This window comes from Lissotriton vulgaris, chromosome 7, assembly GCF_964263255.1.
Source record: "Lissotriton vulgaris chromosome 7, aLisVul1.2, whole genome shotgun sequence".
Classification (NCBI taxonomy): domain Eukaryota; kingdom Metazoa; phylum Chordata; class Amphibia; order Caudata; family Salamandridae; genus Lissotriton; species Lissotriton vulgaris.
The window spans coordinates 1764911364-1764926299 of NC_141695.1; the positions used below are offsets into that span (position 1 = coordinate 1764911364).

Here is a 14936-nt window from a genome sequence, read left to right on the forward strand (position 1 = left end):
CGAGGAGGAGGAGGCCAGGGTCGGTGCAGAGACGCCGCCCCGGCGGCTCCCGCTAGCCACACCCCGCCCCCGGCCGGCAGGGGAAACCCCCGATGCGTCCGGGGTTCCGAGCCAACGTTACGTGCCATCAGTGCCAGCGGCCCGGCCACTATGCTAACGACCCTAATTGCCCGAAGAACCAGAATCCTATACCCCGCCAGGTCGCTGCCGCCGCCCTGGGAGAAGAGCAAACCCCAGAGGATTATGAAGAGTACGAACCGGACCAGCCCGAGTGGGAACCAGCCGCCATGTCCCTGGTCTGCCTAGGGGAAAGAGACATGGTTCCGCTGTTGTAAATTAGCATAAATGGGTTAGCGTTAGCAGAAGCCATCTTGCATTTAGAAGTTATCTTATCCACTTTTTAGAAGCCATTTTAGTTTCTGGAGGCCATCTTGGCTACCATGTGCTGCCATGTGCTCACTATCTGTATTGTCCTACCTTCCTTTTAGCTGCGCCTGAAGTCTGCCTAGTAACAGGATATATTTAGCCTCCTCCACTTCCACGCATGCTCAGAAATGCCTGGTAGAGTCTGCATCTGTTACTGATTAAGTTTTACATAGGAATGTGTTCACTACGTTCTGAAACTGTTAGCTCCTCCCACTTGGTTCCACATGTCCTTATTAGGTATTCCTTGTGTGCTCACAGGAATACAAGACTGCCCCCTTTTATGTATGCTTACTGTGTAAGTCTGAAATGTATATAAGGCGTCAGCCTTTTGACTTCCTCAGACTGCCTCATTCATTTGCCATGGCTTTTGGGCGACGCAGCCTCACCTCACATGAGTGTAATAAACTGTCCTTTGATATTTCAGAATTCTGTGTCAGCCTCTTATTGCTTTTAAAGGACTCCAATGTTTTTGAATTCCACAATTGGCGACCGCACGAAGGGACTCATCAGAGAGGTGACAATCTGGAGGAGTGATCAACTTGCCAGGAGGCAGAAAACTGCTGAGCAGCATGGGACTGGTTTCTGCAAGGAGGTATGCTGTGCACGGCGCGCTTCTGCTGATTTCTTGTGTCTGCAGCTCGGTGTGTTTTCTGACCTTCCTGTCCTCTGGTCCTCCTAAGGATGTCACCCCCCCTGACTGAGAACACTTTTGGCGTGAGTATTAAAATGTAACATAAAAAGATAGACTGTTAGATGAGACTTGGCAGTTAGAATTTGGACAGCTTATGTTTGGTAAAAGTAATTTTGCGGCGCCTGTTCTAAGTTTTGAATGCCTTTGTCACGCTTACTGTGGCATATTTGAATTTGAGATAGACTTGTCTACTTGAGATTTTGGTTGATCTTCGAAGAATATGATATGAATATGATTTGATGTGATTTGATTTGATATGTATGTGTTGCAACTCATATAGGCAGGTAATGCGAGGATATTTCCTCCACCTTTGATAGTAGTGTATACGCTGCACTATTTTTTGGCATGCCTGTTGTCCTTGGTTAAGCTCACATGTTAAAATGTGTTGCTTTTGTGAACGGTACCATAATGTGATTTGAAGTAAATGAGCCGGCTTCCCTTAGAAGGGATACCTAAATAGGTTTAGGTGTGAAAACATATTTCTTCCTTGGTGATATTGTATCCTCAGGGAATTAAAATATGGCCATAATACATGTAAGGATCCTTTTGTTCTGTGCACTTTTATGAATGGGGAATGCAGAGCGACTCTTTGGTGCTCTGCCAGTTAAAGCTTGTGAATTGAAACATCATTGCCAAACATTCCTTGTAAATATGACGTACAACTAGCATTTACAAATTGGTTTGGTTTACGATTTGTTTGTGGCTTGTTTTTTGTTTCAGTCCTATGTATTGATCTGTGGGTTCAATGTGTGTTTAAATGTGGGGTTTCTGTTCTTGTTAGTGTAATTTCTGCTTGTGAATAGCGTTGGCGCGAATTTATGAAACACATGCCTTAAGCGCCGTATTGTGTGTCCTGTATGTTTGAAATATTTCTGTTTCTGTGTAAAATGAGCTCAATGCGTGAATGTGGATTTCTTGATGTTTTCAGTCTGTTAAGGAAAATGTTGCATTAATTGATATTAGGTGAAAATTAAATAAGAATGCAGTAATTTGCCATGTTACCTGCTAAAATCGCTATATGTTGCTTTTTAAATTATAGACTAAACAAAGGCACACATTTGCAAACTGTTGAAATGCTTAAATTAGATAAAGTTAAAATTTACATTCATTAGGAACATGAAAAGGCCTCAAAATTAAATTGTGTGCTCTGTAGGGAAGAACGAATTTGAAGCCCTCCTTTGCTTACATGCATTTTCATACATGTAAAATGTTAAAGTTTCAGTTAAAAGTGAATTTTTGCTACGTTTAAATGTATTTTGTGGCACACACTTTTCAAAAAAATGTCTGTTTCCTGAAAGCTCTAGGGTCAGTTTCGTGCAGGCTATTTCCTGCCTTGAGAACAGCATGTGTTGTTTTTGAAAGGCAATAAAAAGACACTGGAATGTTTATTCAGGCCAGAGACCAGTTGGTACTTTTATCACGGGCTGAATTTAGGAACTCAGAATAAGAGTTTTAAAGGGTTACAACAGTAAGTTGCATTATTTTATATCACAGGAAGGCATTTCAATTGAGGGTTGTTATCTCTGTTTTTTTTTAGAGACAGTAAAATGAAAAGGGGGTTTATCTCTGGTGATGTTGTTCAATGTCCTCTTTTAAATTTTGGCGCGCAAATCTGCCATGTTTTCAGTAAGGCTTCTGCGCATAGGTTCCTACATGACTGCATCTAAATTGCAAAAAGATGCAGTTTGGGTTTTAAATGTGGTTTTAGCAATTCAGATTGGGTTTGAGGAAAAAAAAATAATAAAGAAATGAATAAATTCTTAAACATGGAAAAATTATTTGAAAAAAAAATATGTGTTTTTCAAAATCGTTTTTGGATATTTATAAAGCTTAATACTCATACTATGACCTCCTAAAATTAAAATTTGATTAAAGTAATGTATGACTGCATAATTTGGCCATTTGCGTGTTAGGGTTTTACTTGGCGCAGGCGTAACAGCTCATTTTTCGAAGGCATTACATGCCTTTGCCTCATGTTTGCTCTTTGCAGCATGTAAAGCACATTCTAAGGATGATTAATATGTAATGCAAGTGTAGGATTTTAATTTTTAAGTGCCCCAAAGTCAAAAGTCGAAAATCAGTTAAAATAGACCTTTTAAAAGCATATTTGCCAATTACCATAGCCTTGCAGTGTTTCTGGCTTTCGGAGAATGCATGTTTGTGTCTATTACAAAACGTGTGGGTTGTTATTATTTGAGGTTGTTCTTCATAGCTCAGTGAGCTACTGTGCCCGGTGTAGAGGTTTATGTTTAATATCAGGATTGATAATTCAAATTTCGGCAGGGCCTACTCTGTTTTTTATCTTTGTGGAGCTGATAACTGAGTGCAATTGTATAGGCTGGTAGCAAACATTTAAGATAATGCTGGTATGCTATGTTGTTATGTTCTGCAAATTGTTCACAGTAAATGTTTTGCTAAATGCATTTTATTCCTGAAAGAAGTCATTTATATAACATGTGTTTTTCAACAGGGTTGATCTTGTAGCTTAGAATGAGTGGGGAATGGTTACTGGCTTTGTCGGTTTAAGGGACGAAATAGGATCTAGGGCATGAGAGGACCGCACGGTACGCCTGGCAGAATTTGACCTTAAGGTCAGTGAGAAGGGGGTTTAGGAGTAAGTAAGTGAACAGATGGAGCAAGGACTGCTTGGTGAAAAAGCTTCTCTGATTAGCAGAATTTCAAGCTTGCACATTAGATGGGTTACATGAAGGTTTTGTTTTTGAGTAGTGCATTCTTGAACAGCCCTAAAGAAAGAAAAAAAAAGCAGGCCCTCAGGGGCTTTGGAGAGGGGGGGACCATGTGGGGCCCGCAGGCTCTCAGGGCCTTGAGGGCAGGGGGTCTGAAGGGGCCACATGGAAAGGCTGGTGCAAGGAATGCAGTGTGTCTGTGAAAAAGTTTTACAGTCACTATGAAAGCGGGTTAGCATGTTTTACAATGAGGATGGTTGGTTAACAGTTGAGATTTACTCTGTTATGCGCTATGTTAGTAGTATGTTGCAAAGAGATGGGTTTTATTATGACTTCTTTGAAATGAAATGTTTGTGTGTTTTTTTCATGATTTTGCATTTTTCCCTTATGAATGGTTCTTGCTCATCCTATGGGTCACAAACGGCACTGTAAGTTGTATTTGCCAGTTTTGATAACCAGCAACTGGTGATAACCTGGCAAAAAGCGGGGTGTGAGTAAAATGAAAGCGTAATTTTGATGTAATTTTTGATTTTGACAAATTAAGCTGGCCTGGATTCTGGGTTTTGGGTTGCATGCATGCACGTGTTTCTGCTTGATTACAAGTACCATTGTGCTTTGTTTATGCTTTTTGTGCTTACTATATATGCATGTATATTTGATGATAGCGTAATGACATGTTGTTTTGTTTTATTAGCTGCTTTTTGATATTATTACAAGTTTGCCTGTGTTGTGAAGAGACATGTATGACGGTATGTGTCGCTTTACACCACGTGGTTAATATCTGCGTTTATACTAAATTTCACAGATATGATATTTGCATACTGTGATCATGAGAATACATTCGCCTCACCAGTGGATGTTACAATTTGACCATAATAGTATTGAAGTAAAATAAAAGAGATATACAGGAAGCCACAATACAGATACTGCCCTTCTCCCTTAAGGAACAGGCAGGCCTAGATTTATATACATATCCTTGATTGGACCTAAGGATTCAATTATAGATTCGTGGCTCTTGTTAAAAGGTGACCTAACTTTTTCATTTTTTCTACATTTTTCATTTTTTCCCTTGAAGGTAGCGCTTCTCCCCAGATGTTGCATTGTGTCCAGACTGCAGAGATGTAATAGGAACAACAACATTATGCATAATTCCCCTTAGTATGACCTGACCAGACTGTTTCTTTCTCTTTAGACTTTTTCTTTAGGCCTATATTTTTGATGCTTTCCAGTCTGACTGTCAGCTTAGTGATAGACTGGTTAACTGATTTAATAATATAATAAGGAAAGCTTTCTCATCTCAATAGGAGACACTGTATGTTCATTCTTGAATGTGGGAAAAATGTAATGCCCATTCTAATTAGGTTCTCAGTTCTTTTAGCTGCCGTTTTAATGTTTGATGGACCACATGTGTTCTAATAATGGAAACATTAGGAGTTTGTACTCTTGTTTTTTCTCTGTTTTCGCATTTTTGATAAATTAGCCATTGTATGAATGCCCCTGATCATCTGTTATGTAAATTCGTTTTTGAAATGTTTTAGGTGAGGGATTTAGGAACACTCAGATTTTCTCATTTAGGAAAATGTTTACCCATTAGATGATGCCCCTATATGTAAGGACTTCCACTCAGATAAAATGTTTATGTAATTGCCTACCCCTAGATGATAGAAGACATGCTCTCATATGGAAACACAATTGAAGAAGCTAGAGTCATTGCTTTGCCTTCTATGAGAATGATAATGCGTTTTAGATTATGATAGTCTCATGGCGTATGACTACTCTCTTGAAGATTGTAGGGTAACTGATTGCAATCCCCTTGTTAAACATTGAATTGTTTTTGTACAACAATTGAAGGAAACTAACAATTGTGTCATATCTTCTATATTGATAGGTTCTGCAGGATTCTCCAGAGTCAAAGGGAGAGTGACACCTGCAGAACGAATGACAAAGATGAATTCGAATTCCTATCCTTGACAGCCATAGATAAAAGCAGGAAGTTTTGGTTTATAGTCCCAGCACCCAGTAAGGAATCTGCACGCCATCAATGGTATACCCTAGTTCTTTGTTCACTCTACTGCCCAGCGTTCCACAACAGAAGAAAAGGAGTCCCTTTGGTTTTGCAACAGAATTTGAATTGAAAACAAAAGCAAAAAGGTACCTGTTATGTACTGGCAACCTCTGACAGTGTACAGCCCCTTGAGCCCTTGGCCTAAGTTTTGGCCTGAAGCCCTTGAGTCCTTTGGTCTGTGTCTTGGCCTGAGCCTTGGTCTAAGTTGGCCACACCGTTCCCTTTTTCACCTTTGCTCCAACGAAAAAGAAATGAAATGGAGAATTCGAGATTGGCGAGAGGCACTATCTTATGGTGCCCATGAACGAGCAGCTTGAGCGTCCTCTGACACCGAACAAAGAGTGTTGGAGTTTGAAAGTGCTGCTGATTTGCTAAAGGAGTTTCCTTGACAGTGCTTGGATCTGCACGAGATGCTTTGTGCCCTTGATCACGAAGAGCACGTCATTTGTAATGTCTGCCGTAGTGTCTGCCGCAGATGAGAGACACTGGTGCACTGCCCTTGTGAACTTGAGACTTTTGACTGAACTATGAGTGTTTGCCAAAAAGGGCACTCCAACGGATGCTGAGATACATTTCTATGGAAGGCCTGAAATGATGAGGCCCTTGCAGCGATGGATGAAGAGATTCGATGAGCAATAAAAGTCTGCCAGAGAGACTTGGAATTGGACTCTGGGCATAAGTCATGGTTATAGAAGTAATTCCTGAAAAGTAAAGACACTGGGTGTTGTGGAATTAATTTTTTTATTGTTTTGCCTGCAGTATTTTAGAGTAGTATTCTTTTTAGCACAGGTAGAATAGAAGTTCATTCTCTGTGAAGAATATCCTTATCCCATTTGAGAGCATTGAAGGATTGCATTGCCACCTTTTTTTCATGAGTATATAGTGTTTTCTGAAAGATTTTAGGATTTGCTATTGCTTAGTGTTGTGAAAATGCTAATTTTTTCTGTAATAGTAGTCATTATTTCTTCCTACTGTTTGTATGTATGCTTATGACCTAATGTCCCGTTCTTTAGTATTCCTGGTCATCCCCTTGCTGAAATGTTTAGAATGGAAATGGTTATCTAGCAATGAATTAGAAAATTGATGAAGTTATGTTCAAATTAATGAGCACCTGTTTTCCATGTTCCTACTGAGTAATACGAATGTCTTCAGCAAACGCTAAAAGGGCCATCTGTTGTAAATTAGCATAAATGGGTTAGCGTTAGCAGAAGCCATCTTGCATTTAGAAGTTATCTTATCCACTTTTTAGAAGCCATTTTAGTTTCTGGAGGCCATCTTGGCTACCATGGGCTGCCATGTGCTCACTATCTGTATTGTCCTACCTTCCTTTTAGCTGCGCCTGAAGTCTGCCTAGTAACAGGATATATTTAGCCTCCTCCACTTCCACGCATGCTCAGAAATGCCTGGTAGAGTCTGCATCTGTTACTGATTAAGTTTTACATAGGAATGTGTTCACTACGTTCTGAAACTGTTAGCTCCTCCCACTTGGTTCCACATGTCCTTATTAGGTATTCCTTGTGTGCTCACAGGAATACAAGACTGCCCCCTTTTATGTATGCTTACTGTGTAAGTCTGAAATGTATATAAGGCGTCAGCCTTCTGACTTCCTCAGACTGCCTCATTCATTTGCCATGGCTTTTGGGCGACGCAGCCTCACCTCACATGAGTGTAATAAACTGTCCTTTGATATTTCAGAATTCTGTGTCAGCCTCTTATTGCTTTTAAAGGACTCCAATGTTTTTGAATTCCACACCGCGGGCTCCCCTACCCGCCAATACGAGAAAATACAGCCAGTGGGTAAACATAAATGGGCGCCAGGCTGAAGCCCTACGTGACACCGGGGCCAGTGTGACGGCAGTCCGCTGTCACCTGGTAACTCCGGAGCAGATCTTGCCGAACGTCCTTTGCCCCGTCCGGTCAGCCGACAACTCAGAAAGCCTGTGTTGGATGGCCTGCGTCCCCTTCGAGTGGGGAGGAGTGTCCGGAATGCTGAAGGTGACTGTCCGCGATGATGCCCCAGTGGACTGCCTCCTGGGAAACGACCTTGAAAGTTCCCCCTGGGCAGCCGTCGAAAGAAGAGAGCACCTGGAGATGTTGGGCCTCCCTGAATGGGCCTGCATAACGACCCGGTCCATGGCCGCCCGCGCCATCTCCAGTCCCGAAGAACCCGAATGGCCAGAACCTCCTCCCCCGATCGTCCCGGAGGGAGACGCCCTAAGCACCAATCCCCCAGAACAAAACGACGAAGGGCCCGTTCAACTCCAGGACCTTCCCGAACTGGCCCAGTGGCGTCAAGAGGGTGGTCCCACCCAGGAACAATTCCGACAAGAACAGAAGACCTGTCCCTCCCTCGAGGGACTCCGGCAGCAAGCACTCGCCCAGAGCGCAGGAGACACCGCAGGGGCCCACTGGATTTATTGGGACAAAGACCTGCTCTACAGTGAGCAAAGAATCGCTGAGCTGGGGGCCAGTCGGGTGCTGGTGGTGCCCCTCCGCTTCAGAGACTTCCTCTTGAACTTGGCACACGATGTCCCTCTTGCTGGACACTTGGGACAAGACAAAACATACAGCCGCCTGGTAACCCACTTTTACTGGCCCAAAATGCGAAATGATGTCTCCAACCACTGCCGGGCCTGCCCCACCTGCCAGGCCAGCGGGAAGAGCGGCCGAAAGATCAAAGCACCCTTGCAACCCTTTCCCGTCGTCACCACCCCGTTCGAACGGGTGGGAATAGACATTGTGGGGCCCCTAGACCCTTGAACGGCCCAGGGGCACCGGTTCATCCTAGTCCTGGTGGACCACGCCACCCGCTATCCCGAGGCCATTCCTCTTCGGACCGTGGCAGCGACCGTGGTAGGCCAAGCCCTAATGGGGATCTTCTCTCGAGTGGGCTACCCCCGGGAGGTCGTCAGCGACAGGGGCACGAACTTTATCTCAAAGTACATGAGGTCTCTCTGGCAGCACCCCTTATCACCTGCAAGGAAATGGACTGGTCGAGCGGTTTAACCGCACTCTCAAGGGGATGATCATGGGCCTGGAAGAACCCCTACGTCGCCAATGGGACGTGCTGCTCCCGTGCCTCCTCTTCGCCTATCGAGAAGTTCCCCAGAAATCCCTCGGCTTCAGTCCCTTCGAGCTCCTGTATGGACACCCCGTCCGGGGCCCCCTCAGCCTGGTCAAGGAAGGATGGGAGATGGCCCCCCAGAAGACCCCTCCGGATGTATATAAGTATCTCCTGACCCTCCGCAACCAGACCCGGCGATTCAGGGAACTCGCCAAAGCCAACCTGGAGGCCAGTCAGGAGGACATGAAGAAATGGTACGATCAACCTGCCTCCTCCATCGAGTTCGAACCAGGCCAGCAAGTCTGGGTGATGTCTCCAGTCGAACCCTGTGCCCTGCAGGACAAATGGACAGGACCCTTCAAGGTGATAGAGCGCAATGGCCCTGTCACCTACCTAATAGACATGGAGTCCCCCCGGAACCCCCTCCGAGTCCTCCACGCCAACAGACTCAAACCCCACTTCGTACGCTCGGAGCTCAGCCTACTGATGGCAACAGATAGTGGGACGGAAGAAGACTCCGAGCCCCTACATGACCTACTGAGGACCCGCGAAAAAGATGGCTCAGTGGAAGGGGTCAGACTCTCCAAGGCCTTGTCCCCGGAACAACGCCAAGACTGTCGGGCTCTCCTGCTACAATTTGCGAACCTGTTCTCCCTCACCCCAGGGGTCACCCCCTGGTGCCTTCACGACGTGGACACTGGGGATAGTCCACCTATTCGACACAGGGCGTACCGAGTGCCAGATCGGGTGCGCACCTGCATCCAGGACGAAGTCTCCAAAATGCTGGCCCTAGGAGTGATCGAGCCGTCCGACAGCCCCTGGGCCAGCCCAGTCGTACTGGTCCCCAAGGCTGCCGCCCCGGGCGTTACCCCCGAGCTCCAGTTCTGTGTAGACTATCGGGGCCTGAACGCTGTTACCCGAACCGACGCTCACCCCATCCCCCGGGCGGATGAGCTGGTTGACCGCATGGGGGCTGCCCGCTATCTGAGCATCTTCGATCTAACAGCAGGCTACTGGCAGATCGGCCTCACCCCCAGGGCCCAAGAACGATCCGCCTTCTCTACCCCGGATGGCCACTACCACTTCAAAGTGATGCCATTCGGCATGAAAAACGCTCCAGCTACCTTCCAGCGACTCGTGAACCAGGTATTGGCGGGCCTCGAAGAATTCAGCGCCGCCTACCTGGACGATATCGCTGTATACAGTTGTCACAAGGCAGACCACCTTCACCACCTCCGCGAAGTCCTGCATGCCCTCCAGCAGGCCGGCCTCACCATCAAAGCCAGCAAATGTCAGATTGTCCAGGGGTCCGTGACCTACCTCGGACACCAAGTGGGGAGCGGTCTGGTGGCCCCCTTTCAGCTCAAGATCGCTGCCATCCAGTCCTGGCAACCTCCTGTCACCCAAACCGAGGTCCGAGCCTTCCTAGGGCTCACCGGATACTACCGGCGGTTTGTAAAGGACTATGGCAGCATTGTGGGGCCCCTCACAGAACTCACATCCAAGAAAAACCCCAAAACCGTCAACTGGACTCCGGACTGTCAAGCGGCCTTCGAGAAGTTGAAGGCCGCCATGTGCACCGCCCCCGTGCTCCAGGCCCCCGACTACAGCCGAGAATTCATCGTCCAGACGGACGCCTCAGATCATGGCGTTGGGGCAGTACTCTCTCAACTCAACGCCGAGGGAGTCGATCAACCAGTGGCCTTCATCAGCCGACGCCTGCTAGCTCGAGAACAGCGCTGGAGCAGCATCGAGCGGGAGGCCTTCGCAGTGGTATGGGCCCTCAAGAAACTCCGGCCCTACCTCTTCGGTACTCACTTCAGGGTACAGACAGACCACCTACCCCTGCAGTGGCTGATGCAGATGCGGGGGGAGAACCCAAAACTGTTGTGATGGTCCATCTCCCTGCAGGGGATGGACTTCTCTGTGGAGCATCGCCCTGGCCAGGACCACGCCAACGCGGACGGCCTGTCACGCTTTTTCCGCCTCGGCGAGGAGAGTACCCAAGAAGATGGGTGACTCTCCCTGCCTTCAGCTGGGGGGGACGCATGTTGGACAGGCCTCGTGAAGGGGCCGCTCCCTCCCCGTATAGTAAGGCCCGAACACCGGCTCTCCCGGTGTCCCCAGAAGAACCACCCCGGCAACCCACAGAAGCAGCCCGCAAACCCGTCCCCAACGGGACGCCTGCTCCCGAACACCCCGACATTGGCTGGCCTGGGCCTCCATCAGCAGCATTGCCCCGGCCCAGCCGCCATCTTGGACACTGCACCACGAGGCCGCGTGGCCTCAGCTCGACCCCAACCCTGGGCCTGGCCAGGCCCCGACATTGAGGCACCACCATCCACTCAGGAGGTGAAGAGACCACTTGGCAGGTCAATGGGAGAGAGGAGTGTCGATGCCTCTCCCCCGCCAGGTGCCGATCGCCCCCAGCCTCCCCGGGCGCTGGCTCCACCCCCCTGCTGGGTGTCTGGACTCCCTCATCCCGGACCTCCCGACCTCCAAGCGTGAGGGTCCGGACATCAAAGGAGACCAGACCTATAACTGGGGCAGCTCCAGAGCAGGAAGGCAGTTGTATCCTGGAGTCGAGAGACACCTTGAAGAACTCATCCTTGACGGACTGCTGGCGCTGCCGCAGCCCTGCCTTGTGAATCATCGTTCCTGCCTGCTGGCGCTGCCACGGCCCTCTGCAACCTACACCTTCGTCGGGACCTGCTGGCGCTGCCGCGGCCCATCCTCGTAAACCATCGTTCCTGCCTGCTGGCGCTGCCGCGGCCCTCTGCAACCTACAACTTCGTCGGGACCTGCTGGCGCTGCCACGGCCCATCTTTGTGAACCATCGTTCCTGCCTGCTGGCCCTGCCGCGGCCCTCTGCAACCTACACCTTCGTCGGGACCTGCTGGCGCTGCCGCGGCCTATCCTTGTGTGAACCATCGCCTTTGCCTGCTGGCGCTGCCGCGGCCCTTCTCAAACGAGACTTATCATCCTAGCCTGCTGGCGCTGCCGCGGACCGACCTTCCAGAACTCCGAGCTCGAGGATTGTGAGCTACCCATCTTGCCACCCCCGTACCGGACCGGTACCAAGACTGTCCCGCTACCTTTTCCCCTTCAGAGACTAGAATTGAGAGGACCCTCGTGTCCCGACCTCACTGTACCGTTGATAACTTTGCTTCAAGAATCGTATATAAAGAGTGTTGACCTCATCCTTGTGTGGTGTCCATCTGTGGGGGGGAAGTTACTTGTCTGTACGATCGCTGGAGATGGCCTTCACCGGAGGCCTCTCCCCCTGTCCTCGGCCGACCCTCCGGGTCCCCGTCTAACACTCACCCTTGGAGATTAGGAGGCATTTGGTCGCCTCATAACAATGGTACTAGAATGGTGCAAAGATAGGAACAATAGTGCACATAAATAGTGCACATCTTGTAACTGTAGGAACAGTCACTCTGTGTTACTCCGTCACCCTCTACAATTCCCAACCTAGGTGCTTGGAAGACTTGTGTAGCTCATTTAGGTGCTGTATAAAACCAATGAAAGAATACATTAAAGAACAATTCAGAAATACGCATGCCTCTTTTATCTCCCTGTATACATCATGCCTGCATCATTCATGGGAGACATGGCTTTCCACAATGTTAGATTTTGAAGCTACCGACATAGCAATTAATTAGTAATGATGTGAGGTCAGTGCCCTCTACCTCTAGATGACACAATGTGTGACCCTGGGAATCTCCTGTGTGCAGAAACTGCAGGCACCGTTCATAGAGTCTCACTGTGAGTTGCCTCACCTGTGTGGATCCAGCCCCAGCCGCCATGAACTCGTCCACCCGGCCTCCAGCTTTTCAGTGAAATCACCATTGTGCTTCAAACACCACGAGCTGAGCTCACACTTGAGCTGGAAGAAGAGTTCAGTGTGGAGAACCCGCCCTGTGTCCTCACTCCACTGTCTTCAGAGATAGAACTGCTGATCCTTTCACGATCCAGTGTGCAGTGAGAGTGTCTCTCTCACCCTGTGTACTCGTCTGTCTGCAGAGACAGGACACCCGAGCATTTCACAGTCAGATCCTTTCACAATCCTGTGTGCAGTGAGAGTTCATGCTCTTGGCCTCTCTCCAGTCTCTTCCAGCCCTCTGCTGCAGGGATGCCTCCTCCCCTCTCACCAGCTGTGACACCCCGGGTCTGTGGTCAGAGTTGGTCTCTCTTCTGCAGAAAACGTCTGCGTGGGTTTATCTCACCATCATAGTCAGTTCCTTTTCTCTAGCAGGAAATGGTTGTCACGCCTTTGGTTATACTTTGAACTTTGCAGACCAGCATCCTCAGACATAACATGGAGACACTGCAGCCCAGATCCAGAAAGATTTTGCATTGAGTGTGCATCTCTTTTCTAATACTGACCGGAATAAATATCCAGTTTGATCTTCACAAACCAATTCAAATGGTGATTTGTTTTCATTTGTAACCAAAAGTAATGCTAGCCAATGGTCTTCCTTGCATTACTCAAGGAATCTTTCCACAAATGGTTCATGGCCATTCCTGTGCATCCACCCATGGATTGTGTCACAGGCTCATGTCTGCAAAGACTTGTAGAGATGAATTTGCCTAAAATCAGTGTGGTTAAGGCCACACATGCATGAAGATGACCACATCTTATGGAGATCTGGCCGCTGCTGTAACCATCCTGCACCCTGTCTCTTAAACCCGTCACATATTGGGGAGGGTGCGCTGCCTTGGCAGGCACTGAGGCCCAACCAGGAGCGCTCTTCAGCTTGTAACGGCAGAATGGGCCACGCAGAGCTTTGATGGGTGCGGCTTTGTGAACAGAGCTGGAAGCCCCATGTGACTCTGCTAACCTCCTGCCGTGGGTCTACATATAGGAGGTGGCCATTGAGTTGGAGCTGCATCAAATCACATCCCACCCTCCTCCTCAGCCTGCCCAGCATTGTCAGCCACATCTGAGATGCAGCAGCGACTCACCGAAACCCTGAACTGTATGGTCAAGCATACGAAGTTCCACATCATGAGACCCACACTGGAGGAATAGCTGGGCCTTGATCCCCCTATCAAGGACAATGTGATAAGTCCCTGGGGCATGATGGATGCGCCAACTGGGGGGGGGTCACCATTTGGTAAGCCAATTGCGGCGAAAGGGGGAGGAATTTGGTCCAGGTTCCTGTCATTCCCTCTGGGACCCCCGTACTGGGGTCTGCAACATGGGGGGTGCTTCTGTTTTCTGCCTGGGGGCTCCTAACTGACAGAGAGCAGCACAAGCCATTGTCTAGGCAAACAGAAGAGCAGTGCCTTGAGATTACCCTCCCCCAGCGCTCCCTCGAGTGGTGATGTTGGTTACCCCTGCGGGTGAGGAACAAGCAGGGTGTGGACTGAGACAGAAGGCTTGCGTCCCCAGTTACTGCTTCTACAGGAGGAGTGCCACTCCTGTTCCCCCTAGGCCTACATAGCTGCACAACACTTGGGGAGCTCTACTGTGGGGCTAATCATGCTACTTGCAAACTGGGGATGACAGTGGCCCCCACTCTCCTCCGTTCTCCAGCCTCCCACCATTTCTCTGCCTGGTGAGCCCTCGGTGAACATCACAGCGCACACAAAATCGACCAAAGGTCTGGCAGGAGGCACACACTCCATCCTGGACACTACACCACCCGACCTGGAGGAGACCAAGCTTAAGGATGATGACCCACTGTGCCCCCCAATTCATTCAACAAGCTGTTCCGTATCCTGGAGGCCATCACAGCCATGCAACAGAGGCTTGAGATGAAGTCCGACCGGATGGAATCTCCTGTGCAACGACCATCGTAAGTTACATGACAGGGTGAAAATTATCCGCACTATCCTCCACGTGGTACATGCATTGCTAAATGAGCTAAAAAAGCAGGTGACACATCTCACTACAAAAGTCGCACAGTTGGATCAACAGGCTGAAGATATGGAGAGATGCAGCAGGTTCAACAACATTAAAATGGTTGGCCTCCCCAAGGACTCAGAGGGATCTGA

General features: G+C 48.4%; 1 protein-coding gene across 3 annotated transcripts in view; it reads right to left on the minus strand.

Moving 5' to 3' along the window:
- The window catches only part of LOC147706616 (cell adhesion molecule CEACAM5-like), a 250203-nt gene extending 237093 nt beyond the window's left edge, over positions 1 to 13110 (minus strand). Inside the window, exon 1 of one of the 3 annotated variants that reach the window (XM_086933102.1) lies at positions 12716 to 13110. In XM_086933102.1, coding sequence (XP_086789228.1) covers positions 12716 to 12785 — 70 coding nt within the window. In that variant the 5' untranslated portion in view covers positions 12786 to 13110. The remainder of the gene's footprint in view (positions 1 to 12715) is intronic. The other 2 variants (XM_086933103.1, XM_086933104.1) reach the window with 2 other exon arrangements.
- Positions 13111 to 14936: the final 1826 nt, after the last annotated feature.